The sequence below is a fragment of the Coregonus clupeaformis genome, chromosome 13 (genome assembly GCF_020615455.1).
Source record: "Coregonus clupeaformis isolate EN_2021a chromosome 13, ASM2061545v1, whole genome shotgun sequence".
In the NCBI taxonomy this organism is placed as follows: Eukaryota; Metazoa; Chordata; class Actinopteri; order Salmoniformes; family Salmonidae; genus Coregonus; species Coregonus clupeaformis.
The window spans coordinates 20,755,197-20,781,427 of NC_059204.1; the positions used below are offsets into that span (position 1 = coordinate 20,755,197).

The following is a 26,231-nucleotide window of genomic DNA, read 5'->3' on the forward strand; positions in this document are numbered from 1 at the left end:
ATATATCGTCCAGACACAGGCTTCTCGGGCATTATCACTTAAATGTAGCCTTAATGCCTACACTCTTAAACTCTTGATGGTTGCTAGACAGCGCCCTTTACTACTATCATCCTGGTAGTTCTAAACTTTGCCAGGAATGTCACTTCACCCATCTCTTCGCATAACCCACCACTATTTTCTTAATCACAAGTGGATGGATCCATAAAGAATTACTGTGGGAATAAATATCACTGAATGACAAAAATATTGTAATAAAGTAGGCTAATGCAATTGAAGGCATCCAATTGTTGTTTACTGAAACCCCAATGTCATCCAATTGTTATAATACATTTGATTGAAGCAATAGCCTACCCACATGTGGTCAACTATTTCAGCACCGTTTTGCTCTGCTTTGAGACAAGCTTGGGGTCTTGATAAATCAATGTCAGATTTTTTTTATCTCACTGAATCTCCTTTTGGTTATTAGGCTGGGGAAATGTTAGCTAAATTGAGCTGAGTGGTGCTAATGATCATCTTGTCTAGTTGGCTCATTTATTAGCACTGATCAGAACATTTTGCCAGCATGTTATGTAGATTAACAAGTGGATTATTTTGCTCTTCACTCGAAGTCGTTTAGTAGCCTAGCCTAGACCAAAAGCCTGTGACTTGTCTTAATCAATCAATGTGATTATATTTCACTGAATCTCCATCTGTATATTTGGTTAATTGTCTGGCTGGACAAATAAGTGGAGGTGGTATAGCTCATATATTCGTTGTCTCATCTATCACTGATCAGAAACATTTAGCACGCAATAATGTAGCCTAAATCCCGTGTAGGCCTATTATTTTGCTCGATCGCGTATAAGCAACCCCAAAAGCCCACGGAGGGTGTTCAAATGCTTTTGCAAATGATGAAGATACTCTGAATGTAAGACCCTACGCCTGCTCCCTAACAAAGCAGAGTAAGGGTAGGAAAGAGATGAAACTTGGATTAAAAAAGCATGGGCTTGCCTTGGGCTCTGTTTCAAAATATCACCTTTTTTTTTTATATGACAGGGGTTCCACATGTTGTTGCCATAATGCAAGTGTGGTTGTGTGGGAAAAATATTATTTGTATTTTATTCTGTTATATTTAATTATATTCTTAGCCTACTATATAATGTGTGTTGACTGTGTGTCTAGTCTGTTTAATGAACAAAATAACTATTGATTTAATGTGCATGCCGCAGCCATATACACTGCATAGATTAGTAACATAATTAAACTCAAAATATGCCATTCTATTCTTTTGAAAATACATTTTAGTCTTATGTTTCTTAGGACCTGCCTAAACGAATTAATAATGGATTTATTGAAATAGATGCCCTCCCACATCTGCACACCACTACTACCACTCGTTCCTGGCATGCCAGCATGTGCACAGGAGGTATAAAAGGTGTATGCAGGCGAGAATGTGGTAAAAATGGGCTTGTTTGTAAAAGGATCATATAAACATTGCCCAATTGTTTTTACAGGCCAAATACCTTAAATCTTATGTGAAAGCAGTATATGATTAATTTGCTCCCATTGGAAACGACAGGCTGTGGTCTATCTTAGGTCAGTTATAAAACATCTTTGGCATTACCTTTTTGGTTATTACTGTATTTATGGCCCAACCCATTGGTATCTGGGACCAATCAGACGGTTCGAATGTATTCGCGTTCTATAAATCCCTAGGAGTAAAATCCAGACTCATTGCAGAGAAGAAACAAACCTTCGTGTGTGTGGCTTTTGGCCGGAGAAATGAGTCTGGGTAGCCAGGTAAGTATTTCAATACATTAGTTCATTAATATAACCAAACATGTATACAGTTTTCCAGTTATGTTATTGCTTAAGTAAATGTATGAGGATTAAGGACCACTATTGTAATGATTTCCTTTATTAAGATCTCGTTATATAGGCCTGCTATTTGCTCAACACAGATTGCAGCAGCAAATATACCATTCTAATACAGGCATAGTTGGCAAGGATATTTTGCAGTCATTTTAGGGCACATAAATAAATCAATATTGTAAATCACAATAACAGTGGAGTGAATGTGTTTCTTTGGCTGTTTAATCCTGCCCTCTAGAGGCTGGAACCTTCCACTACCCTCCTATTGGGCCTATAAACCACACGATAGGCCTAAACCAGAGTACATATACAGTTACATTTTAGTCATTTAGCAGATGCAATCAGTGCATAGGCAAAACAACCACATATCACAATCATTGCAAGGAAGACAGAACCATCTAGGTCAGGAGGATGAGAGAGCAGACTATCTTCAGATATGGCTGAGAGGGGACATCTCTGTGCTCTCTACTTGTGTTTGTTGCCGAGGCTGTGTACGTTGTCTTCGACTGACATTTCCCAGGAACCCCTGCCAGCTCCTCTCTGTAGAGAAAAAGGAGATTCAAATGTTTAACTGTATGCATGCCAAAATGACTGATACAGTATATTAATGTCGATATACACTCAGTGGCCAGTTTATTAGGTAAACCACCCCATTCATGACAATGGTTTGCTTCTACAGACAGTGAGTCACGTGGCCGTGGCTTGCTATATGAAGCAGGCATTGAGGCATTCCGTTAATGTTCGATTGAACATTAGAATGGGCAAAACGAGTGACCTAATCGACTTTGAGCGTGGTATGATCGTCGGTGCCTGGCGCACCGGTTCCAGTATCTCAGAAACGGACGCCCTCTTGGACTATTTACACACGACAGTGTCTAGGGTTTACTGAGAATGGTGCGACAAACAAAAAACATCCAGTCAGCGCCAGTCCTGTGTGCGAAAACAGCTCGTTGATGAGAGGTCGAAGGAGAATGGCAAGAATCATGCAAGCTAACAGGCAGGCCACAAACAGGCAAATAACGGCGCAGTACAACAGTGGTGTACAGAACGGCATCTCGGAACGCACAACTCGTCGGTCCTTGTCACGGATGGCCTATTGCAGCAGACGACCACACCGGGTTCCACTTCTATCAGCTAAAAACAAGTTGGACCACCAACACTGGACAATTGAGGAGTGGAAAAACATTGCCTGTTCTGACGAATCACGGTTCCTGTTGTGTCATGCTGATGGCAGAGTCAGGATTTGGCGTAAGCAGCATAAGTCCATGGCCCCATCCTGCCTGGTGTCAACAGTACACCTGGTGTCTGGTGGCGGTGGTGTACGTTTTCCTGGCACACGTTAAGTCCCTTGATACCAATTGAGCAACGTTTGAATGCCACACCTTGTAGAATCCATGCCCTGAAGAATTCAGGGGGGTCCGACCCGGTACTAGATGGGTGTACCTACATTTGAATAGTACTGATTTGGACAGAAGAATATTATGTGATTCAGAAGCTGTAAAAATGCCTCCAAACCATAAACTCAAATAGTTTCTCTCTCCCCACACACACACACTCACACACACACACACACACACACACACACACACTAGGCCTATACCTCTGCCTAGCGTTCGGCTACTGTGTGTAGGGGACAGCCTGGCCGTATCTCCGCACCCTGGATCCTCATTGATTATGCCCAGGTTGGTGTTCCATTTATTCCAGTTGACTTCCTCCACTCTGAGACCAGACAGACAGACAAACAGACAGACAGACACATGCTCCAATTACTGTCCCTGAGTGTATGACACATCCATCAGCTGTCACAGAAAGCAGATCAATGATGCAGCACACCGTGTACCAGGCTGTGGTGCTGCTGTGCACAACGGCAGTGCATTCAGTCATTTAATTCTAGACACACAATCACACAGCTGTGGTTGTATGAGGGGCTTGAAATGATATTTTCCTGATATGATGGGTTCATGTCGAAATGGGTTAGTGTTGGGAATGATTGTCATGTTATTGATGTTGGAAGCAATCAAATCTATAGAATTCATCCTTTATTTTGTATGTTATCCAATAGGAATGTACAGGTATGTTCACATGTACTTTTGTCTGATACAACCAGGTTGTGATGTCTGAAATAATGAATCTATTCTCTCATCATTGATTCAACATCTACAGTATGTAAATAAATTGGCCACCTGAAGCACCATCGGCGGTCTTTCTCTCCAGCCCTGGTCCCCAGGTCCTTGTCCACCCCAGAACGAAGCCTCCTTCTCAAGCAGCGGGGCAGGCTCCTCTCCAGGTCCAGGATGGTGATGGCCCGCTGTAGACACACAGATGTTCATTACAATGAATGAGTTAAGACCAAACTATCCACAAAAACAAACAACACATTAGTGCCATTTCCCTGCGTCAGTCAGTTCGTCTATCTGTCCGTCAGTCAATCCGTGGTGGATCACCTGTAGTTTCCAGATGCTGGTGCTCTCCAGGGACATCTTCTCCACAGTGCGGCTCATGAGGGCGATGAGCATGTTGAGCAGCAGGATGTAGGTGAGCACGATGTAGGAGATTAGCAGCATGTAAAACACTTCCTTGTACTGGTATCTAGAAAAAAACACATTCCTTATTGCCTAAATAACTCCCACTTCTCCACCATGATAGCTAGTACAGTATATGGCATTGTTTAGCTGATGTGTGGTGAGCTTTCTGGCGCAAAAATGGCTGCCTTGGCATCACTGAGGTGGGTGCTAGAGATTAGTGGATAAGGTTGAGGAGAGTGCCCCTCCCTTCTATCTAAAGAGCCTTTTAGCATCTGGAAAATCAATTATTACCCCTCTGTGAACTCCAGGTCTCCCATGCCAATGGTGAACTTGAACAGCTCCATGATGGTGTGAGAGATGTTCCTGAAGGTGGGTTTCGTACACGAATCCTCCCCAGTGGGAGGGAAAAGGGTACGACCTTTTTCACCTGTGCTGTTTATTGGCTTTGCTGTATTATTGGCTGGCAATTCAGGTTCCATTAGCAAAGTGACCACCGCTGTGGAGGGACAGAGAATGCTTTATTACAGTCCATTGACAGAGTTTTTCTATATATATATATATATATATATATATATATATACACAGTGGGGAGAACAAGTATTTGATACACTGCCGATTTTGCAGGTTTTCCTACTTACAAAGCATGTAGAGGTCTGTAATTTTTATCATAGGTACACTTCAACTGTGAGAGACGGAATCAAAAATCCAGAAAATCACATTGTATGATTTTTAAGTAATTAATTTGCATTTTATTGCATGACATAAGTATTTGATACATCAGAAAAGCAGAACTTAATATTTGACACAGAAACCTTTGTTTGCAATTACAGAGATCATACGTTTCCTGTAGGTCTTGACCAGGTTTGCACACACTGCAGCAGGGATTTTGGCCCACTCCTCCATACAGACCTTCTCCAGATCCTTCAGGTTTCGGGGCTGTCGCTGGGCAATACAGACTTTCAGCTCCCTCCAAAGATTTTCTATTGGGTTCAGGTCTGGGGACTGGCTAGGCCACTCCAGGACCATGAGATGCTTCTTACGGAGCCACTCCTTAGTTGCCCTGGCTGTGTGTTTCGGATCGTTGTCATGCTGGAAGACCCAGCCACGACCCATCTTCAATGCTCTTACTGAGGGAAGGAGGTTGTTGGCCAAGATCTCGTGATACATGGCCCCATCCATCCTCTCCTCAATACGGTGCAGTCGTCCTGTCCCCTTTGCAGAAAAGCATCCCCAAAGAATGATGTTTCCACCTCCATGCTTCACAGTTGGGATGGTGTTCTTGGGGTTGTACTCATCCTTCTTCTTCCTCCAAACACGGCGAGTGGAGTTTAGACCAAAAAGCTCTATTTTTGTCTCATCAGACCACATGACCTTCTCCCATTCCTCCTCTGGATCATCCAGATGGTCATTGGCAAACTTCAGACGGGCCTGGACATGCGCTGGCTTGAGCAGGGGGACCTTGCGTGCGCTGCAGGATTTTAATCCATGACGGCATAGTGTGTTACTAATGGCTTTCTTTGAGACTGTGGTCCCAGCTCTCTTCAGGTCATTGACCAGGTCCTGACGTGTAGTTCTGGGCTGATCCCTCACCTTCCTCATGATCATTGATGCCCCACAAGGTGAGATCTTGCATGGAGCCCCAGACCGAGGGTGATTGACCGTCATCTTGAACTTCTTCAATTTTCTAATAATTGCGCCAACAGTTGTTGCCTTCTCACCAAGCTGCATGCCTATTGTCCTGTAGCCCATCCCAGCCTTGTGCAGGTCTACAATTTTATCCCTGATGTCCTTACACAGCTCTCTGGTCTTGGCCAATGTGGAGAGGTTGGAGTCTCTTTGATTGAGTGTGTGGACATGTGTCTTTTATACAGGTAACGAGTTCAAACAGGTGCAGTTAATACAGGTAATGAGTGGAGAACAGGAGGGCTTCTTAAAGAAAAACTAACCGGTCTGTGAGAGCCGGAATTCTTACTGGTTGGTAGGTGATCAAATACTTATGTCATGCAATAAAATGCAAATTAATTACTTAAAAATCATACAATGTGATTTTCTGGATTTTTGTTTTAGATTCCATCTCTCACAGTTGAAGTGTACCTATGATAAAACAATTACAGACCTCTACATGCTTTGTAAGTAGGAAAACCTGCAAAATCGGCAGTGTATCAAATATTTTTGATACAATATGAGTTTATACTCATATTGTTTGTTTATACTCTCAATTGTTTTCAGTGGTTTAGAAGTGTCACTGTACGAGGGAACTGTCATCTGCAATTTTGATAGGTCTTTTGATGATGTTAGAAGAATAAACAAATTCATGAGCCACTGACAGGCTGTGTTTGTGTCCCTGCGTGCAAAATTGACAGAAGAAAGATGAAATACCTGCTGAAAACCCAATGAGGAAGGTAACGTAGACAAAGAGAAAGCGCAAGATATCACTTAGGATCATCTACAAAGGGAAAAAAAGACAGAGTAAGAAAGAGAGTATCAAAGGAACTGTGGATTATAACTACAGCTCGGTCATAACACCAATGTTGTGCCAATGGTAGATACCCTGTGGCAATGAATCCTATAGCTTCTCTGTAAGAGTGTCACAGGGCCTGTATTCTAGAGTCTTAGTGTAGGAGAGCTGATCTAGGATCTGGTCCCTCCTGTACATAGAATTGTATTCAATATGATCTAAAAGGCAAGTGATCGTATATCAGCACTCGTACTCAGAGACTCTTTGTGAAAACAAGCCCTGGTATCCAGTATACCTTCTGTATCATGACACTGTAGATGCCCATGTGTCTGTATCCCCTGGAGAAGTAGAGCAGGTTGACCCAGCTGAGAGCCAGACACAGCACAAAAAAACCCAGGTACTCCTCCCTACCACAGCAGTACAGCACTGAGGAGGCCAGGAAGAAGATCGCCTGCAGAAAACTACACACAAAGGCAACTTGAAGTCAAGTGTTTCATCAACTCACTGCGGAAGAGAGTTGGAATCACAGAGAGATAACCTCTGACACTAGTGAAACACTAACTTCCTACACACACACATGCATAGAGCTGCCAAGAAACATTATCAACATGATTTAGAAAAACGTATCCTAAAATGTCAGGATAAAAGATAGCCTAGCACTGTGTTGGACTGCTCTGACTTCAGCATGTTATTATACAGTGTGTACCAGTAGGAGTGTGTGTGTCTAGCCCACAAGCTTGCAAGGCATTCTGAAAGATGTGGTGTTGTCCTTATTAGAACTTCTTCTAATCCCTTAGTTATTGTTAAAGTATCTAATGTTATTACGTTCAATGCAGGGGCAGCTGATACATAATCTATCAAATAATTAGTGTGTGTGGAGAGATTTTGTATGATTTACAAAAGGATTTCACTGTATCCGTCAATCAGCAAAGTGTCCAGGCTTGGACGTTTTCTCTTCAAGTCTAATATCTTGGGATAGAAAAAGAAAACATTTGATAAACCGCACTTTTGAATACAGTTTTATTAAATGATATTTCAAACATTTAGGCCGGGATTCAATCCAATCGCGCTTGTAGACAACACAGCTTTTACAGGCAATCGTACCGCGTTAATGGAGATCGCATTCAAGGAATGTCGGCTCAATTAGAAAATACCTTTAAATGTCAAGCGCGCTATAACACGTATGTAGCGCGGATCGGAATTAATCCCGGCCTTAATTCAAATTTAATCAAAGCACATCACACATGCACACATACCCCTCCTACGAAGAAATAGAAGGCTCCCGCTGCTGTAAAAAGCTGCCCGGCGAGTCGCAGGTACTCCTGTCTGGTATGCTCCAGAGTAAAAGGTGGCTGGATATCAGTGGGTGAGAGAAGAAATTGAGCTGAAGTTAAAATAACTCTCATTGGACAGCACTTTGGCAACACTTTGGGCGGCAGGTAGCCTAGTGGTTAGAGCGTTGGCCCAGTAACCGAAAGGTTGCTGGTTTCGAATACCTGAGCCATCAAGGTGACACATCTGTCGATGTGTCCTTGAGCAAGGCATTTAACCCTAATTTGCTCCAGGGGCGCCGTACTACAATGGCTGACCCTGTAAAACAACACATTTCACTGCACCTATATGTGACAATAAAAAAACTAATAATAAATAATAATTTGATCTCCTCTATAGCTGAATGATGTTAGCATGGATCCAAACTTAATTGCTTCGGATCCATCCAGGCTAGAATAATGTAGCTTATTGTGATAATGCAAAGACCTCACCGTTCCTTTCTTCCTGTTGTAGGCGATAGCAGTGAAGACCGAGAGGTAAACCAGGTAAACCAGGAAGTTGAAGAAAAACATCCGAGCTGCGAACTTGTCCCACTTCTCCTCCAGTAGCCTGTTCAGAGGCTCAATCTGCAGCATCTCATGGCGATTCTGAAATTATATTTGATAATATTTATATAATATAGCCACACTTTTATGCTAGTAGATCTATCTTTTAGTCTTTCTCTCTTTAGAGACACACACAGAGAGGTTGGAGCACAGCTGCACAGGGTCAATCACAGTGCAGCACTCATGGAGCAGTTTAGGGGTTAAGTGCCTTGCTCAAGGGCACAACAGCAGGAAATGGCATCTAGAGCCCCATTTATACCTGGTGCAAACATGAGTCCTTCCTAATGTTGTCCATATTCTGATTAGTCAGTGCTATCCGGGCTCCTTGGGACGTCCATACTCTAAACCCTTACCCTAACCTTAACCCCTACCCTTACCCTAACCATAACCCTTACCTAACCCTAACCTTAACCCTTAGCTTAACCATTTAAAATGTCAACTGCAATGGGGTAGAGATGTCCCAAGCATCCCGGATAGCACGGACCCATTCTGATTGTGCCCATATTCTTTAGACAGGTGTAGATGGTTAAGATGCTCATCCCCAGAATCTTTTTACGTGTCTATTTTCAAAGGATAAAGCTAAGAACATTAATAACTTCATAGTTAAGAACACTAAAGCAATATGGAAGAAAATGAAACGTATTCTACAAGAACCAATATCACTCCCTAAAAACACAACCCTATGGAACAATCCTTGGATAGCTTTCCAGAATTCACCGATAAATTGGACCACATGGAAAACTAAAGGCATAGAAACTGTAAATTACTTGGTAATAGGAAATACATGTATTTACATTACAGCTTTAAAAAGCAATATTTTCAAAGACATGCAATTTAAAAGTGTTATATCACAGAATCTTTTGGACATCAGAGCAATCTTGCGGGAATCCTATTTGAGTCAGAAAAGGATATTCACATGATAGGTAAACTATACAAAACCTTGCAGAGAGCCTATCCAACTGACAACCTCTTAGAAAAATATATAAACTATTGGAACCAAGACATAAAAATAACTGATATTGTTGGAACATAACTAACAAGATTACAGTTAACAAAAAGTTATGCTTAATCCAGTATAAATTAATTTATAGAATGTATTTATATTGAGACAAAATTCACAAATTCTACAGCACAAAGGCAGAGTCATGTCTGAAATGTAAAACTAATAATGACTCAATAATCCATGCCTTCTGGGAATGTTAGAAAGTCCAAAAGTTATGGGCGGAGTTAGAAAGTTGGCTTTCAGAAGTATTACAATGTAAATGTACTTTTAATCCATCAGTCTGTATATTTCAAGACATGGCATATGAGGGGGTGCAGTGAGATACCCAATGCGTTGGACGATACTTCACTCGTCAATCATCTTTAAAAAACATATACTTAAAAAGTGGAAATCAACCAATCCTCCGTCGTTACGCAATGGAAAGGTCAAATGCTTTATCTAAAAATTGAAAGTGCGTGGGCTATGGAGAGAAACAAAATGGTGCAGTTTGAGGTCATGTGGCATAGAGTGATGTGGGCCCTGGAGATGGGGGTGTGTGCTAGTGGGTCAGGGCAGGTGTGATGTAGTTGATGTTTGTACGATGTTGTCGTTTGTATGTGTATGTTTTGTATTGTTTATAAAATATAAAATAAAATATAAAAATATTTTTAAAAAGATGCATTTTGATCTGATTGTGATCTGATCTTCCTGACCACCTTCAGAGGTAGTCAGGCACATGTTATGTCTGGAAGTGTAGACGAATCTGGACAGTGAAACCATTTAAATGATCATTATCCAGCCCTCTAAAATCATTGACAGGTGGCACCATTGACTCAGGCCATCAATATTATGTGTCTTAAAATAAATAAATAAACAAATATTATTTTGAAAGAATACCTCTCAAATAATTTGCATAGAGGGAGGGATCAGCAAATTTGGTCACAATGCAGACACAGTGGACAGATGTGTAGACGCATGTCTGAAAATCTGGCCACAATCAGAATGTGGACAAGACCAGGACAAAGGTGGCATGTTAGCACTAGGTATAAACAGGGCTTATGATTTGCTCATTATTATATGAATGTGACTCACAGGCATGTCACTGCTGTAGACTATGATCTCCAGGACAGAGTTCTTCTCGTAGGAGTCCAGTGAGGCCAGGTCATACAGGGAGGAGTGGACGGGTCCGTAAACCCACTCAGTGAATTTACGGGACAGGTGTCTGGTCTCCCTCTTCTGGAATTCACGATGCATCATGTGCTTAAATAGCTAGAGGAGGAATACAACAATTGATTTACACGTAATGGAAGGATGTAGCAGATTATGATAAACACATATGGAGGAACAATGCATTTTCTTCGGACGTCTAACAGGAACAAAATATTACAATGAAGATGAGATTATATAATTTGGAAACAACAAACTGTTGATCTGTTCTCCAGAAGGTCTTTAGTGGGCCGATCACCATTACAACATCACTCCATATTGGACTCCTCCTTTACCCCGATTTTGCCAGTCTTGGCAGCCAGTTTTATAGTCGTCAGGCCCTGGTTGTTCTCTATGTCCTCCAGCCTCCATTTGGGGTGCAGGCGGGCAGCCGTGGTGAGTATGTAGTCGTACATAGAGGTGATGAAGTCAGTGTTCTCTGGTGTGTTATCAGCCACCACCACCAGGGCATGCAGCACCATGTTACCCAGGGAATCCTTCTCCCTCACGTCCACACGCTGGTAGGCGTTCTCCAGCAGGAAGTCCACCACCTCAGGCTGGTTGGTGCACGCAGCCAGGGACAGAGGCAGCTCACCTATAAATACATTTGCCCTCAATTCAATGTCCTTTCTATTACCCTACCCACCACAACAGTGACAACTGTGTTCCCTTAGTTATAAAGAAGGGAATGGTTATTCTCAGAGGGATGACTAGACGCCTGACAAGCAGAAGAGTGTTGTCAAACCTACCAGAGAAGGATACTGTTCAAGGCTCAGTGATACTGACACACTCACCAAAGTAGAAGCTGGGTCCATCATGGAGCTGGAAGAATTTCCCACAGGCTTTGGCATGGACGTTTGCTCCTTTCTTGATCAATAGCTCAACAAAATAGGTGCTCCTTCTCTCAATGGCAATATGAAGGGCTGTTTGGCCTATTTGATCCGTAGATACAAAGGATAGACTATCAGAAAATGCATGGCCTTACATACAGTGCCTCCGGAAAGTATTCAGATCCCTTGACCTTTTCCACATTTGGTATTTTCTATGTTTTTATTTCAAGTCAGGTAAGAACAAATTCTTAGTTACAATGATGGCCTGTTAGGTTACGGCCTTATTCTAAAATTGGTTAAATTGTTTTTTTCCCTCATCAATCTACACACATTACCCCATAATGACAAAGCAAAAACAGGTGTTTATATAATTTTGCTAATTTATATTTAAAAATATATATATATCACATTTATACAAGTATTTAGACCCTTTACTCATTACTTTGTTGAAGCACCTTTGGCAGCGATTACAGCCTCAAGTCTTCTTGGGTATGACGCTACACGCTTGGCACACTTGTATTTGGGGAGTTTCTCCAATTCTTCTGTGCAGATCCTCTCAAGCTCTGTCAGGTTGGATGGGGAGCGTTGCTGCACAGCTATTTTCAGGTCTCTCCAGAGATGTTCGATCGGGTTCAAGTCCTGGCTGGGCCACTCAAGGACATTCAGAGAGGGATGGATGCCAGGTTTCCTCCAGACGTGACGTTTGGCATTCAGGCCAAAGAGTTCAATCTTGGTTTCATCAGACCAGATAATCTTGTTTCTCGTGGTCTGAGAGTCCTTAGGTGCCTTTTGGCAAACTCCAAGCGGGCTGTCATGTGCCTTTTACTGAGGAGTGGCTTCCGTCTGGCCACTCTACCATAAAGGCCTGATTGGTGGAGTGCTGCAGAGATGGTTGTCCTTCTGGAAGGTTCTCCCATCTCCACAGAGGAACTCTAGAGCTCTGTCAGAGTGACCATCAGGTTCTTGGTCACCTCCCTGACCAATGCCCTTCTCCCCCGATTGCTCAGTTTGGCCAGGCGGCCAGCTCTAGGAAGAGTCTTGGTGGTTCCAAACTTCTTCCATTTAAGAATGATGGAGGCCACTGTGTTCTTGGGGATCTTCAAAGCTGCATAATTTTTTTGGTAACCTTCCCCAGATCTGTGCCTCGACACAATCCTGTCTCTGAGCTCTACGGACAATTCCTTCGACCTCATGGCTTGGTTTTTGCTCTGACATGCACTGTCAACTGTGGGACCTTATATAGCCTTTCCAAATTTCCATTTCCATTTTAGTCATTTAGCAGACGCTCTTATCCAGAGCAATTAGGGTTAAGTGCCTTGCTCAAGGGCACATCGACAGATTTTTCACCTAGTCTCTGGGATGAGAACCAGCGACCTTTCAGGTACTGGCACAACGCTCTTAACCACTAAGCTACCTGCCGCGCAAATCATGTCCAATCAATTGAATTTACCACAGGTGGACTGCAATCAAGTTGTAGAAACATCTCAAGGATGATCAATGGAAACAGAATGCACCTGAGCTCATTTTCGAGTCTCATATCAAAGGGTCTGAATACTTATGTAAATAAGGTATTTCTGTTTGTTTTTTTTTATACATTTGCAAAACTTTCTAAAAACCTGTTTTCGCTTTGTCATTATGGGATATTGTGTGTAAATTGCTGAGGATTATTATTTTTTAAATCCATTTTAGAATAAGGCGTAACAAAATGTGGGAAAAGTCAAGGGGTCTGAATACTTTCCGAAGGCACTGTATACACTTACATGACCGTATTTGTATGTTACATTGGTTGAGGGCTGTGTACATAAAACAGAGTTTTAGAGGCATGTGTGGAATAAATGAACAACATCAAGTAATGATAATTCTGGTTATATGAAAGTTCACCTTTGTAATAGCTGTCTGTGTATGCAGCATTTACAAATTCCTTGATGTCCCCCATCTTCTCTGAGATGTCAAGGAGATATTCAATTGTGTTATTTCTGCCGTTTCTCAGATTCAGTAGAGCCTTCAGCAAGACATTTTTACCATACGATTGATCTAGGAGAGCAAGAGGTGAAAGAATGGGGTATAAAGTAATACACTTGAGGGTCAGTGTTAGTGTTACAGCTATAGGTACAATGTATTACCACTCTAGGGTTAGGGGTAGGGTTGAGGTTAGGGTTAGAGTTGAACTGGGACATGGACATGAAGTTAAAGTTAGGATGGATGCTAGTGTTAGGGTTTAACTGGAATGTGGACATGAAGCTAGGGTTAAGGTTGGATTGGGGTGCGGGCATGAACCTAGGGATAGGGTTAGGGTAATGGCTAGAGTTAGAGTTGAGCCAGGGTGTGGACTTTAAGCTAGCGTTAGGTTTAGGGTAATGGCTAGAGTTAGGGTTGAGCTGGGGTGTGAACATTAAGCTAGGGTTAGATTTAGGGTTTGGGTTAAGCCGGGGTATGGACATGAAGCTAGGGTTAAGGTTGAGCCAGTGTGTGGACATGAAGGTAGGGTTAGGTTAATGGCTAGTGTCATGACTCTCCCTGGGTGAGGATCAAAGGCCTCACATCAGCTTGGCAAATGGCCGACAACAACCACACCCTCTTACCCACAGGGGGCTGTTCTGGTCTTGACACGTTAATACTGCCATCAATTAGAGAGGAGAATCTATATCTGGCACTCCAGAATGGTGAAAGTGATGCCTTTGTTTCAGATACTTTTTGCTGCCCAAAAACTTCAACATCCAACAATGAACATTGGGACAATATATTTCAACATCCAAACGTTGGGAATGATGAGAAATGGAATATGGAAAATTAATGTATATTTTGTGATGTCATTAAAAATGGTATGAAGGCGTTATAATGAAAACATTGTGACTTGAAGAGCTTTTACATTGTGTATATCAGGTTTACATCCAATATGTTGTGTAGAAAATATCAAGGAGGAAGACAATGTTTTCGTGAAGATAGGAATGTGATTTTAGCTTTCTAACAAAATCATAGTGATGATAATACTTTTGCCTCGTAACTAGCCACGCCCGAGGGAGCTCAGAGAGCATGTCAGTACGACGGAAACGGCCCTCTTTACCAGAGTGTATAAAAGATTGAGATAAGAAATATCAGATCAGACTAGACGGACCTCAAGCTGCAGCTTTCGTCCATATTGGTCCCGACCCTGAAAATCAACACGAGGTGAAGACGACAAAGTTGCCTCCACTAACAATCAATGTTACGGCTGAGTAGCTGTTCTAAGTACTGTATCTAAGAAGGTGAATTTAAGTGGGACCATCATGTTACTCTCTTCAAGCCATCATCTGCTACACTGCTCTCATCACCCCACAGGGAATCATCGACACGGCTGATTAGCCATCCTCAGAAGACCACTTCCAGAACAAGTGAAAGTAAACAGACAACTAAGAAGAAGGACATTGTGACCTCTTGTGGACAATATGAGCCTTACATCTAAAAGGCCATCCAAAAGAGAAGGCCCAATCAACCCTTTCCCACGAAGGCCTGGGTCCAACAGAGATACACAACGAAGACCTCCAACACGTAAATACATGCATTGCTTTTCTTCCCAAACGGGCGGCAGTTCGGGGCAAAGTATTAGGATTACTGTGAGCATAGGTCCATGTGTATCCAAGTGTTTTCTCTCTCTCTCTCTCTCTCTTTAACTCGCCATCTTTTGTAACAAGTGTCATATTGTGTTAGTCCGCTAAGGACCGGTTTTCATTGTATTACGTTTCTAATCCCTACCTATACCGTGTACGTGTTTGTATCTTGTGTTATCCAATTTGTAAGTCGCTTTGGATAAGCGCGTCTGCTAAATGACGTAAATGTAATGTAAATGTTATCATTTTTAATTAGTTAGTAAATAAATAATGAAATCAATTTGTGTGGTACGGAATGATCAGTAAGACCCGGGTTCGTGCAGACTTAAAGAGCCTACGACTTTCAGAGCCTACGACTTTCAGAATGAGACTGATATTAGGTAAATGATTAATAAATGACTGTTAAATGATAAGAGATATCTAGATATCTTTAGAGTTAATTCGGAAACGGTAACTCGTTAAACAACTTTTCCCGTGGTGCCCCAAACTCCTAATGAGTTAATTGTTACATGATTAATTTAATCTAGTAACAATTAAACATAGTAGGTCATTATTCGATAAATAATAGTCATCACAATAATGAAAGTCACGTCACGACACTAGGTTTTGGGTTGAGCCAGGGTGTGGACATCAAGCTAGGGTTAGGGTAATGGGTAGGGTTAGGATTGATTCGAGGTGTGGACATGAAGCTAAGGTTAGGGTTAGTTTACAATACTCATTACACTATAATAACACAAGTAGTTACACAGCAATAATAGCACTGTAATGTAAAGTGTTACCCTAAAATGCTACAATTATACAATACTATATACTGTAACGCATAGTCCCCCTCACACTCAGTGTTGGAGAGCTTCTTCTTGGACTGATGCAAGTACTGATGCAGCCCCTCCAGCTTCATGACATCACCAGTGGACACGGCCTCAAACAGCCTCTTGATGTCAAACCTCTTGCTGTCCCTCTCCTCTTTGTTCTCCTCCAAACCTCGTACTTTCCTACAAAGAAAAATATGTTCGACTTTAGTATTGGGAAAGCATTTCTTCTTCAATTGGAAACAAAAAACTAATGGTCTTTCCCAAAAGGGCTTCAAAACAAAGACCTTATTCGCATGTTATATTGTAAATGAACTTCTGATTAACAAAACCGCCTCCCTGAGGGAAGACAGCTGTGTCTTCTCAAACAGTATTAACAATGTTATTAGTGTGACTTAGCCCTACAATCAGGCTTTAAACACCATTTGTCTCCATACAGTACAATATGTGATATTATATTCAGTGAATGTGCTGTCTCACTTGTCAAAATTGAGATTGAATCTGATCTTGGGAGCAGCCTCCTCCAGCTCCTCCTGGTAGTCTGAGTCCATGGGGGCTTTGGGCCCCCCCGAACTGCCCATGCCTAGAGCAGACACCAGCCGGTCAGGCTTCTTCACCTGTCTGCTCTGTGCCCTCTCATCATCCGTCCTGTCATCCGTCTCCAGAGAGAAGGAAGGGTACTCTGGGCCCTTAGACTTGCTCATAATGACTCCTCAGACTGGACGTCTAGAGGAGGAGTTACAGTGATATCACATCATAGTCATGTAAATACAGTATGTTCAGTATATCATAAATCCCCTGAGAGGATTGACAAATTCTAATTGAATTGAATTTTTCTGCAGTGAGGGACTGCATTCATGGTTCTCTTCCTGAGTTTTGGCATGATCAAATATTGCTTGGTCTTACACATTTTAATAACTTGACATTGACTTTACAATTTCCTCCATTTATCTAGATCCTCTGAAACATAATAAGAGAGTTGACCTCTGAATACACCAGCTTTTAGACATGTGATGTTTCACCCCCAGGGGGCTAACAAAGCTGGTTATTTATTAGCACTTCCCCATGACAACTGTAACTAATACAAAACTCTATCCAGGCCTGGAACCCTTTCTTTACTTAAATAACTGAAAAAACATTCCCAGACAGTTCAGCTGAAAATTAGGACAGCCATTACTGAGACACAATGTAAATAATCTAAATTCTCTTCAAGAGAAGCTGATCCGAATGAATCATTATTATGGGGATTTAAATGATTTCTCCTAAAAAGGAGGGCATGAGAATTGACTTGTTTTGCTATTTCCCTGTAGATGCCCTAGAAAAGAGGAAGGGGGTTGACAGTGACTCAGAGTGAAACTCTGAAGTCTTCTCTGCCTACCATGAGGGGAACAACACGTAAGGAACATCTAGATCTATCTCATTCTCATCAAATATTTTCGTTTATGATACCCTTGAGACAAATGAATGAAATAATACAGAACTGTGTTACTAGGGGCTACAGCATTCTGAAAACAAATAATCTAATGCTCAACATTAGTCACGTTTTTTTTTTTTGCATATTGTTATTCTGCTGATCCATTACTGTAAAACAAATGAGTGTAACCTCAGGTCCATTTGCATGGCACCACACACGCTCAGTGTAAAACAGTGTGCAGCACGTGAACAATGTCTCATATCCACTCTATGAGATCATGTCTGTATGCATAATTGATGTCGGCATTTTGCTGTCACTTGACGTACATTATAGATCCTCATCTACTCATCTAATGCTGCTGGAACCATTGGGGCTCAAGATGGCTTCTTCCTCTCAGACAAGAAAGGCTATTTTCTGATGCGGTGTCATATGATTAAAAACCCCTCCCTACTTACAAAAAAACTAAACCACAGTGTCTACCAACTGTAGCACATAAACGATGAGATCTCTCCCACCACAACATATTGTCTGTTCCTCATTTGAACACATTATTGTTTTTCTTATGCTAATGGAGCATTTTCACATTAACTGCAGTATAGCTGAAACTCAGGCTGAATAATCTATTGTTGGGCTTGTTTTATTCTGCTCTGATAGTCTTTATGTAACGGTGTACATTTGAATTGTCCTCATGTGCAGACCTTGTTTAAAAACGACTAGACTGGTAGACAATGACATCATGGATCATCATGGAAACAAAGCAATTTTAGAATCACAGTTTCAGACACATCTAACTAATAACTAGCATGCAAACATGCAAAACCAAACAGTGAGCAATTGTAATTTGGTTATATTCAGGTGTCTGCTAGTAGCCTGCCCTACAGTACAGTTTCTCACAGTGATCTCATGCACAACATGTCGACAGGAGTGAATGTTTACAGTTTGGAGAGAATTCAGTTATAGCAATAGAAGAACTGAACCCTGCCACATAAACAAAGCAAATGCAAAGCCATCATCAACACCTGCTTATAATTCAACAATTCAAATATGGACATGAAACCATTTGGGACCTGAAGGTCTAACATACAGATAACTGTACTTACACAGAGATGAATTAATTCCTTCCACGCAAGTACAAAGATAATTTCACAGAGTGCTCTGTTGGATCACATTTTCTCTTATGTCTCTGTCTATCATATCATCCTTATATTAAATAAACATCTTAAATACACAACCGCAAGACAATTCAACCTCTATGGACAGAGGGTGTGTGTGTATGTTTGAATCTTACTCACTACTACTGTGAGTAGTAGGGAGGGATGCTATGGATAAAGTGATGGGGATGAGCTTGGAGAGCAGAGCGAGAGTCAGATGCAGAAAGATAGTTAGAGCCCATCCCCAGGGAGTATCAGAGCACATTACCACCAGAGAGAGCTCTGCTCTGAGAGCTTAAAAGGCTACATGTGTTAGGCCTACTGCTGATAGGTAGCTCTCTCTGCTCTCTCCCTCCCCTCTGTCTGTCCTTGATTGCAGGAGTGAAGTCTGGTGTGCGGGAGTCAGGGTTCCAGCTGCAGCTCATTCACCATATCACCTCAGCCTTTAAGACCCGGTCAAACTTACCACTCATCGTCAGATCATAGTCAAGACGACCATGTTAGTCTCGCTGCCGACTCAACCTGGTTATTTTTGCTCTTTGTGTTTTTGGTCTGTTCTATTTACTTTTTCTCCTGTGCCACAGATATTTGGAACCTGACTCCTGCCTCCGCTTCACTCCTGCCACCACCATCCTGCTCTCCATTACCGGACCTCTCTTTTGGACTCACCACGGACACTAGGACATTACGGTACCACACCTGCCCTGATCTGGATCTGTTACCCTCCCTGTACCTGGACTTGCTCTTCCCATATATTTGGAAACCTGGACTTTGAACATTGTAAATAAACCTGTTAAAACTTCCCTGGCTTGGTGTACTTGTCTGCATTTGGGTTCTTATCCAGTTAAATCATAACAGTATGATCTGACCAACATGAACCCAGCAGACAGTAGCTCGGATACCACCCCAGAGTGCACTCAAATTTGGACTGCCATAGCCAATCAGGGCATTTTACTTGGCCAACATGATACCCTGTTTAAAACGATTGCTGAGGACAGTCAGGTGCTGCTTAATCAGGTTCAATTACTCTCCAATCAAGTATCTGTCCTTACTACCCCTTCAGCCCAGATCAGAGAGCCTTTTGTTCCTGCTCCAGAGCGCTATGACGGGAACATGGGAACCTGTGGCGATTTTTTGACTCAATGCTCGTTAGTGTTTGAACAACAGCCCCTCACCTACGCCTCAGAAAGAGCCCGTATTGCCTACCTTATCAACTCTACTAGCGGTTCCGCTCGTGCCTGGGGATCCGCGGTCTGGGAGAGTCAGTCGGACATTTGCAACGCTTACGTTGCCTTCACCACGGAGATGAGGAAGGTTTTTGACCACCCCGTACGAGGCAAGGAGGCTGCGAAACGGCTGTTTTCTCTTCGGCAGGGGGCTCGTAGTGTGGCGGAGATGGCAGTGGAGTTTCGGACTTTAGCAGCAGTGAGTGGTTGGAATGACGAGGCATTACAAGGAGTGTTCATCAATGCTTTGTCTGAGACCTTAAAAGATGAATTGGTGTCATATGATGAATCGCCTACGCTGGATAATCTTATTTCACTCACTATCAGGTTGGATAATCGGATTCGGGAGCGCCGCCGGGAGAGGAGTGTTAGTTCCAAGCAACCTGTCTGTCATCAACAAACTCCTCCCTGCATCGTCCCTACGGAGAGAGCCGTGTCTTCCCGAGTCGATACGAGGAGGACTGAACCCGAAGCCATGGAGGTGGGTCGTGCACGGTTGTCCTCAGAGGAGCGTGCACGTCGTATTCAGGCTCGGGTCTGCCTGTATTGTGGAGAAGCTGGTCATTTCGTTCCTTCCTGCCCAGTTCGTCCGGGAAAAGGGCCGGCTCATCATTTATGGGAGAAGTTTTGGTGAGCCGAGCAGCGGATTCTTCCTCTTCTCCCCGCATTCTGCTCCAGGCATCCCTCCAGTGGCAGTCCCAGAATTTCTCTGTTAGTGCGCTGATTGACTCTGGTGCCGACGAAAGCTTTTTGGATAGAGAGTGGGCTCAACAAATGGATTTGGAGACTGTTCCTATGGACTGTCCGCTGCAGGCTAAGGGTCTAAATGGACAATTGTTGACCCGCATTACCCATCAGACTGTTCCTGTTTGTCTTAGAGTGTCGGGAAATCATCAGGAGAACATTCAATTCCATATTATCGACTGCCCACAGACTCCCCTGGTCCTTGGTATCCCCTGGCTCATAAAACACAATCCACACATTGATTGGGTGACAGGTAGCATTGTTTCATGGAGCACATTTTGTCATGTGAATTGTTTGTGTTCTGCTCAGACTCCTGCCAGTACTGTGCCTCAACCTCCACTGGAGTCCATGGATCTTTCCGCTGTTCCTGACGTGTATCATGACCTGGCATCCGTTTTCTGCAAACACAGAGCTACTTCTCTTCCTCCTCACCGGCCTTACGACTGCGCCATTGACCTCCAGCCAGGAGCCCCGCTCCCCAGCAGTCGCCTGTACAATCTCTCCCGGCCGGAGACGGAGGCTATGGAGAACTACATTCGGGACTCCTTGGCGGCAGGTATTATGCGTCCTTCCTCGTCACCTGTAGGAGCGGGATTCTTTTTTTGTTGCTAAGAAGGATAAGACCCTCAGACCCTGTATTGATTACCGTGGACTTAACAACATCACCATTAAGAACAAGTATTCTCTGCCTTTGATTAATTCGGCTTTTCCCCTCCTTCATGGTGCTACCATCTTTACGAAACTGGATCTACGAAATGCGTATCACCTGGTGCGCATTCGTAAGGGTGATGAATGGAAGACTGCCTTCAACACACCCTTGGGACATTTTGAGTATCGGGTTATGCCTTTTGGGTTGTCTAATGCCCCTGCTGTTTTTCAGGCACTAGTCAATGATGTCCTTCGGGACATGTTGAATCGGTTTGTTTTTGTCTATCTGGATGATATCTTGATTTTCTCAGAGTCCTCCCAGGAACATGAACTGCATGTGCGCCAGGTGTTGCAAAGGTTGTTGGAGAACAAACTGTTTGTGAAGATGGAGAAATGTGAATTTCATGTGTCTGAGACCTCTTTCTTGGGTTACATCATAGCTCAGGGGGAGCTGCGGATGGACCCAGCTAAGATCTCTGCTGTCACGGACTGGCCAGCTCCCTCTACCCGCAAACAACTTCAACGATTCCTGGGGTTTGCAAACTTCTATAGGAGGTTCATCAAGGACTACAGCCGCATTGCGGCGCCACTCACCGCTCTCACCTCCATCTCACGACCGTTCGCTTGGAATGAAGGGGGCCGAATCAGCGTTCGAAGAACTGAAACATCGCTTCGCCTCGGCTCCCATTCTGATGCAGCCGGACCCCGACCGCCAGTTTGTCGTGGAGGTGGATGCATCCGACACTGGGGTAGGTGCAGTGTTGTCACAACGTTCTCCTGAAGATAACAAACTGCATCCCTGTGCTTTTCTCTCAAGGAAACTTTCTCAGGCAGAGAGGAATTATGATGTTGGAAATCGTGAACTGCTCGCCGTTAAGCTGGCTCTCGAGGAGTGGCGACATTGGTTGGAGGGGCGGAACAACCCTTCATCGTTTGGACGGATCATAAGAATCTGGCTTACCTCCAGTCAGCGAAGCAGCTCAACCCCGTCAAGCCAGGTGGGCACTATTTTTTGGGAGATTCAATTTTTTCTCTGTCTTACCGTCCTGGGTCACGCAACGTCAAGCCTGACGCCCTGTCTCGTGTTCATTCGGCTGTTGATACTGGTAGTAACCCTGAACCCATTTTGCCTCCTACCTGCAGTATTGCAGTCATCACATGTGACATCGAGGGGATTGTTAGACAGGCTCAACATCATCAAGCTGACCCTGGGAGGGGTCCTCCTAACCGGATGTTTGTCCCTGAGTCTGCTCGCTCCCAGGTACTTCAGTGGGCTCACTCGTCTCCCCTTACCTGTCACCCTGGAGTTTCGCGGACCCTTGACTTTGTGCGACGGAAGTTCTGGTGGGCCACGATGGAGACGGACACTCGAGCCTTCATTGCTGCTTGTACGGTATGTGCACGAAGTAAAACTCCACCCAGGCCAGCGCTGGTCATCTACGACCTCTACCTATACCCAGCCGGCCCTGGTCGCATATCGCTATGGATTTTGTCACTGGACTTCCCCCTCATCTGGTAAGACTGTCATTCTTACGGTGATTGATCGTTTTTCTAAGTTCGCTCATTTTTTGGCCCTACCTAAACTGCCCACTGCCAGAGAGACGGCTGAGATTTTGGTTGAACATGTGTTCCGCTCTCATGGTCTACCCACGGATATTGTCTCTGACAGGGGTCCCCAGTTTGTCTCCCAGGTGTGGAAAGCTTTCTGTAAAGCTTTGGGCATTACATCCAGCCTGTCCTCTGGATATCACCCCCAGACCAACGGGCAAGCCGAGAGAGCGAACCAGGAGATGGAGACCGCTCTTCGCTGTGTCACTGGGTCTAACCCTGGGTCATGGAGCTCCATGCTCCCCTGGGTGGAATATGCTCATAACACCTTGACTAACGCTTCCTCTGGTTTGTCTCCTTTTCTGTGTGCTCTGGGTTATCAACCTCCCCTGTTCCCTTCCCAAGAGAGGGAACTTGCGGTACCCTCGGTGCAGTCCCACATGCGCCGCTGCTTCAAGGTCTGGAGGAAGGCCAGGGTAGCTCTGTCCCGAGCTTCGGCGTACATGCAGAGGCAAGCCAACCGTCACCGGTCCCAGGCTCCCGGTTACTCTCTGGTCAAGAGGTATGGCTGAAGTCACGGGACCTTCCATTGAAGGTGGAGTCTAAGAAGATGGCGCCTCGTTTATAGGACCGTTCAAGATACTGTCTATTGTTAACCCCTGCGCGGTTAAGCTACAGCTTCCTGCCTCCCCTACGGGTTCATTCCACCTTTCATGTTTCCCAGATTAAGCCTGTGTCGGTTAGCCCTTTGTGCCCGCCCTCTCGTCCCCCTCCTCCGCCCAAGATCGTGGGTGGGGGTCCGGTCTACACTGTCCGGCGACTTCTGGATGTTCGCCGCCGAGGTCGTGGTTTCCAGTACCTGGTGGATTGGGAGGGTTATGGTCCCGAGGAACGTTCCTGGGTGCCCAGGAGCTTCATTGTGGATCCTGATCTGGTCCGAGAGTTTCATAGGTTACATCCCGATAAACCCCGTCGGCCGCCAGGTGGCGTCCGTAGAGGGGGGTACTGTTAGGCCTACTGCTGATAGGTAGCTCTCTCTGCTCTCTCCTCCCCTCTGTCTGTCCTTGATTGCAGGAGTGAAGTCTGGTGTGCGGGAGTCAGGGTTCCAGCTGCAGCTCATTCACCATATCACCTCAGCCTTTAAGACCCGGTCAAACTTACCACTCATCGTCAGATCATAGTCAAGACGACCATGTTAGTCTCGCTGCCGACTCAACCTGGTTATTTTTGCTCTTTGTGTTTTTGGTCTGTTCTATTTACTTTTTCTCCTGTGCCACAGATATTTGGAACCTGACTCCTGCCTCCGCTTCACTCCTGCCACCACCATCCTGCTCTCCATTACCGGACCTCTCTTTTGGACTCACCACGGACACTAGGACATTACGGTACCACACCTGCCCTGATCTGGATCTGTTACCCTCCCTGTACCTGGACTTGCTCTTCCCATATATTTGGAAACCTGGACTTTGAACATTGTAAATAAACCTGTTAAAACTTCCCTGGCTTGGTGTACTTGTCTGCATTTGGGTTCTTATCCAGTTAAATCATAACAACATGGCTGACCATAGGTGTTATTGACCCGGCCTCTGTAGCACTGCTGAGAGAGCAATGATAAAGTGACCAGGAGATGCACAAAGGATCTAAGCTAATTCTTATGAATGTTGACAAATAACTGATTTAATGTAAAGGTGTTTTGTTAACATTATATTCAAAAGTAAATGCACATCAGTTTAGCCATTGGCTCTTATTTACTGTATGCATAAGAACCATATGTATACTATATCCCTATTGATAGAAACATAGAATACCACATACATACATTGATAAGGTGTTGAACCAACATTCTTAGTAAATCCTCAACGTTTGCATACACACATATTCAGTGCACACAATGGCATGGTAAAATTCTCCATTTCACAATCTCTGCTTCAAAAGTAAGTTCCAGTATCCTGACTTGCCCCTTGTTGTACAACATTATGTTGCAAATTCTTAAAGCCAAAATATCATCCCCTTCTCATTACTTCACACATTGAGTAGCCTACAACATTTTCCACAGCTGATCAGAGGTTTTCTAATATCCTCATAAGACCTAATGGTACTGTGTAGTTAGTTAGAGGCACAGGCATCTATCTTCTTGAATACGGTATATGTCATAACAATGTAATAACACAAACATTGATTTTTAATCTAATCGTACATAATTACATATCAGATGATACATTACTTACTTATTGTTTTGAATGTGTCTCTTGTCACAAGGGGCTTCCTTCTCCTTTTATATAACATTCAATTCAGTAAGCGTTTCTTCTTCTTTCTTTCAGAACAACTTTGCAGAGCTTCCTGAGTGCCTGCCTTCTCTCAGATCTGCTGTTGGTGAGTCTGTTCCTGTGACTAACATTGTGGTCGGAAAAAAACTTGTCTTGTGAGATTAGACTTATATACTGTAGTTAGAGCGATCAACAAACGTTATGACTTCTTTTACATGCTATGATTTTACATTTACATTTACATTTACGTCATTTAGCAGACGCTCTTATCCAGAGCGACTTACAAATTGGTGCATTCACCCTATAGCCAGTGGGATAACCACTTTACAATTTATTTTTATTTTTATTTATTTTATTTTTTTTTGGGGGGGGGGGGGTAGAAGGATTACTTTATCCTATCCCAGGTATTCCTTAAAGAGGTGGGGTTTCAAATGTCTCCGGAAGGTGGTGAGTGACTCCGCTGTCCTGGCGTCGTGAGGGAGCTTGTTCCACCATTGGGGTGCCAGAGCAGCGAACAGTTTTGACTGGGCTGAGCGGGAACTATGCTTCCGCAGAGGAAGGGGAGCCAGCAGGCCAGAGGTGGATGAACGCAATGAACTCGTTTGGGTGTAGGGACTGATGAGAGCCTGAAGGTACGGAGGTGCCGTTCCCCTCACTGCTCCATAGGCAAGCACCATGGTCTTGTAACGGATGCGAGCTTCAACTGGAAGCCAGTGGAGTGTGCGGAGGAGGGGGGTGACGGAGAGAACTTGGGAAGGTTGAACACCAGACGGGCTGCGGCATTCTGGATGAGTTGTAGGGGTTTAATGGCACAGGCAGGGAGCCCAGCCAACAGCGAGTTGCAGTAATCCAGACGGGAGATGACAAGTGCCTGGATTAGGACCTGTGCCGCTTCCTGTGTAAGGCAGGGTCGTACTCTCCGAATGTTGTAGAGCATGAACCTGCAGGATCGGGTCACCGCCTTGATGTTAGCGGAGAACGACAGGGTGTTGTCCAGGGTCACGCCAAGGCTCTTCGCACTCTGGGAGGAGGACACAACGGAGTTGTCAACCGTGATGGCGAGATCATGGAACGGGCAGTCCTTCCCCGGGAGGAAGAGCAGCTCCGT

At 43.9% G+C, this 26,231-nt stretch overlaps 1 protein-coding gene across 3 annotated transcripts; it reads right to left on the minus strand.

Annotated features, from left to right (window-relative positions):
* Positions 1 to 1,881: 1,881 nt before the first annotated feature.
* On the minus strand, positions 1,882 to 25,418 carry LOC121579432 (transient receptor potential cation channel subfamily V member 1-like). 3 transcript variants are annotated; one of them, XM_041894020.1, is made up of 17 exons: positions 25,085 to 25,418; positions 16,606 to 16,851; positions 16,151 to 16,308; positions 13,611 to 13,763; positions 11,694 to 11,831; positions 11,196 to 11,494; positions 10,786 to 10,962; positions 8,598 to 8,753; positions 8,091 to 8,186; positions 7,733 to 7,803; positions 7,130 to 7,295; positions 6,756 to 6,822; positions 4,668 to 4,872; positions 4,296 to 4,440; positions 4,035 to 4,159; positions 3,452 to 3,570; positions 1,882 to 2,391 (listed from the first exon to the last, which is right to left on the minus strand). In XM_041894020.1, the coding sequence occupies exons 2-17, from the start codon at positions 16,827 to 16,829 to the stop codon at positions 2,282 to 2,284; spliced, it is 2,409 nt and encodes an 802-aa protein (XP_041749954.1). In that variant the 5' UTR covers positions 16,830 to 16,851; positions 25,085 to 25,418; the 3' UTR covers positions 1,882 to 2,281. The 3 variants fall into 3 exon arrangements, with proteins under 3 accessions (XP_041749954.1, XP_045080222.1, XP_045080223.1); XM_045224287.1 differs by lacking the exon at positions 25,085 to 25,418 and adding an exon at positions 18,640 to 18,945; XM_045224288.1 differs by lacking the exon at positions 3,452 to 3,570.
* Positions 25,419 to 26,231: the final 813 nt, after the last annotated feature.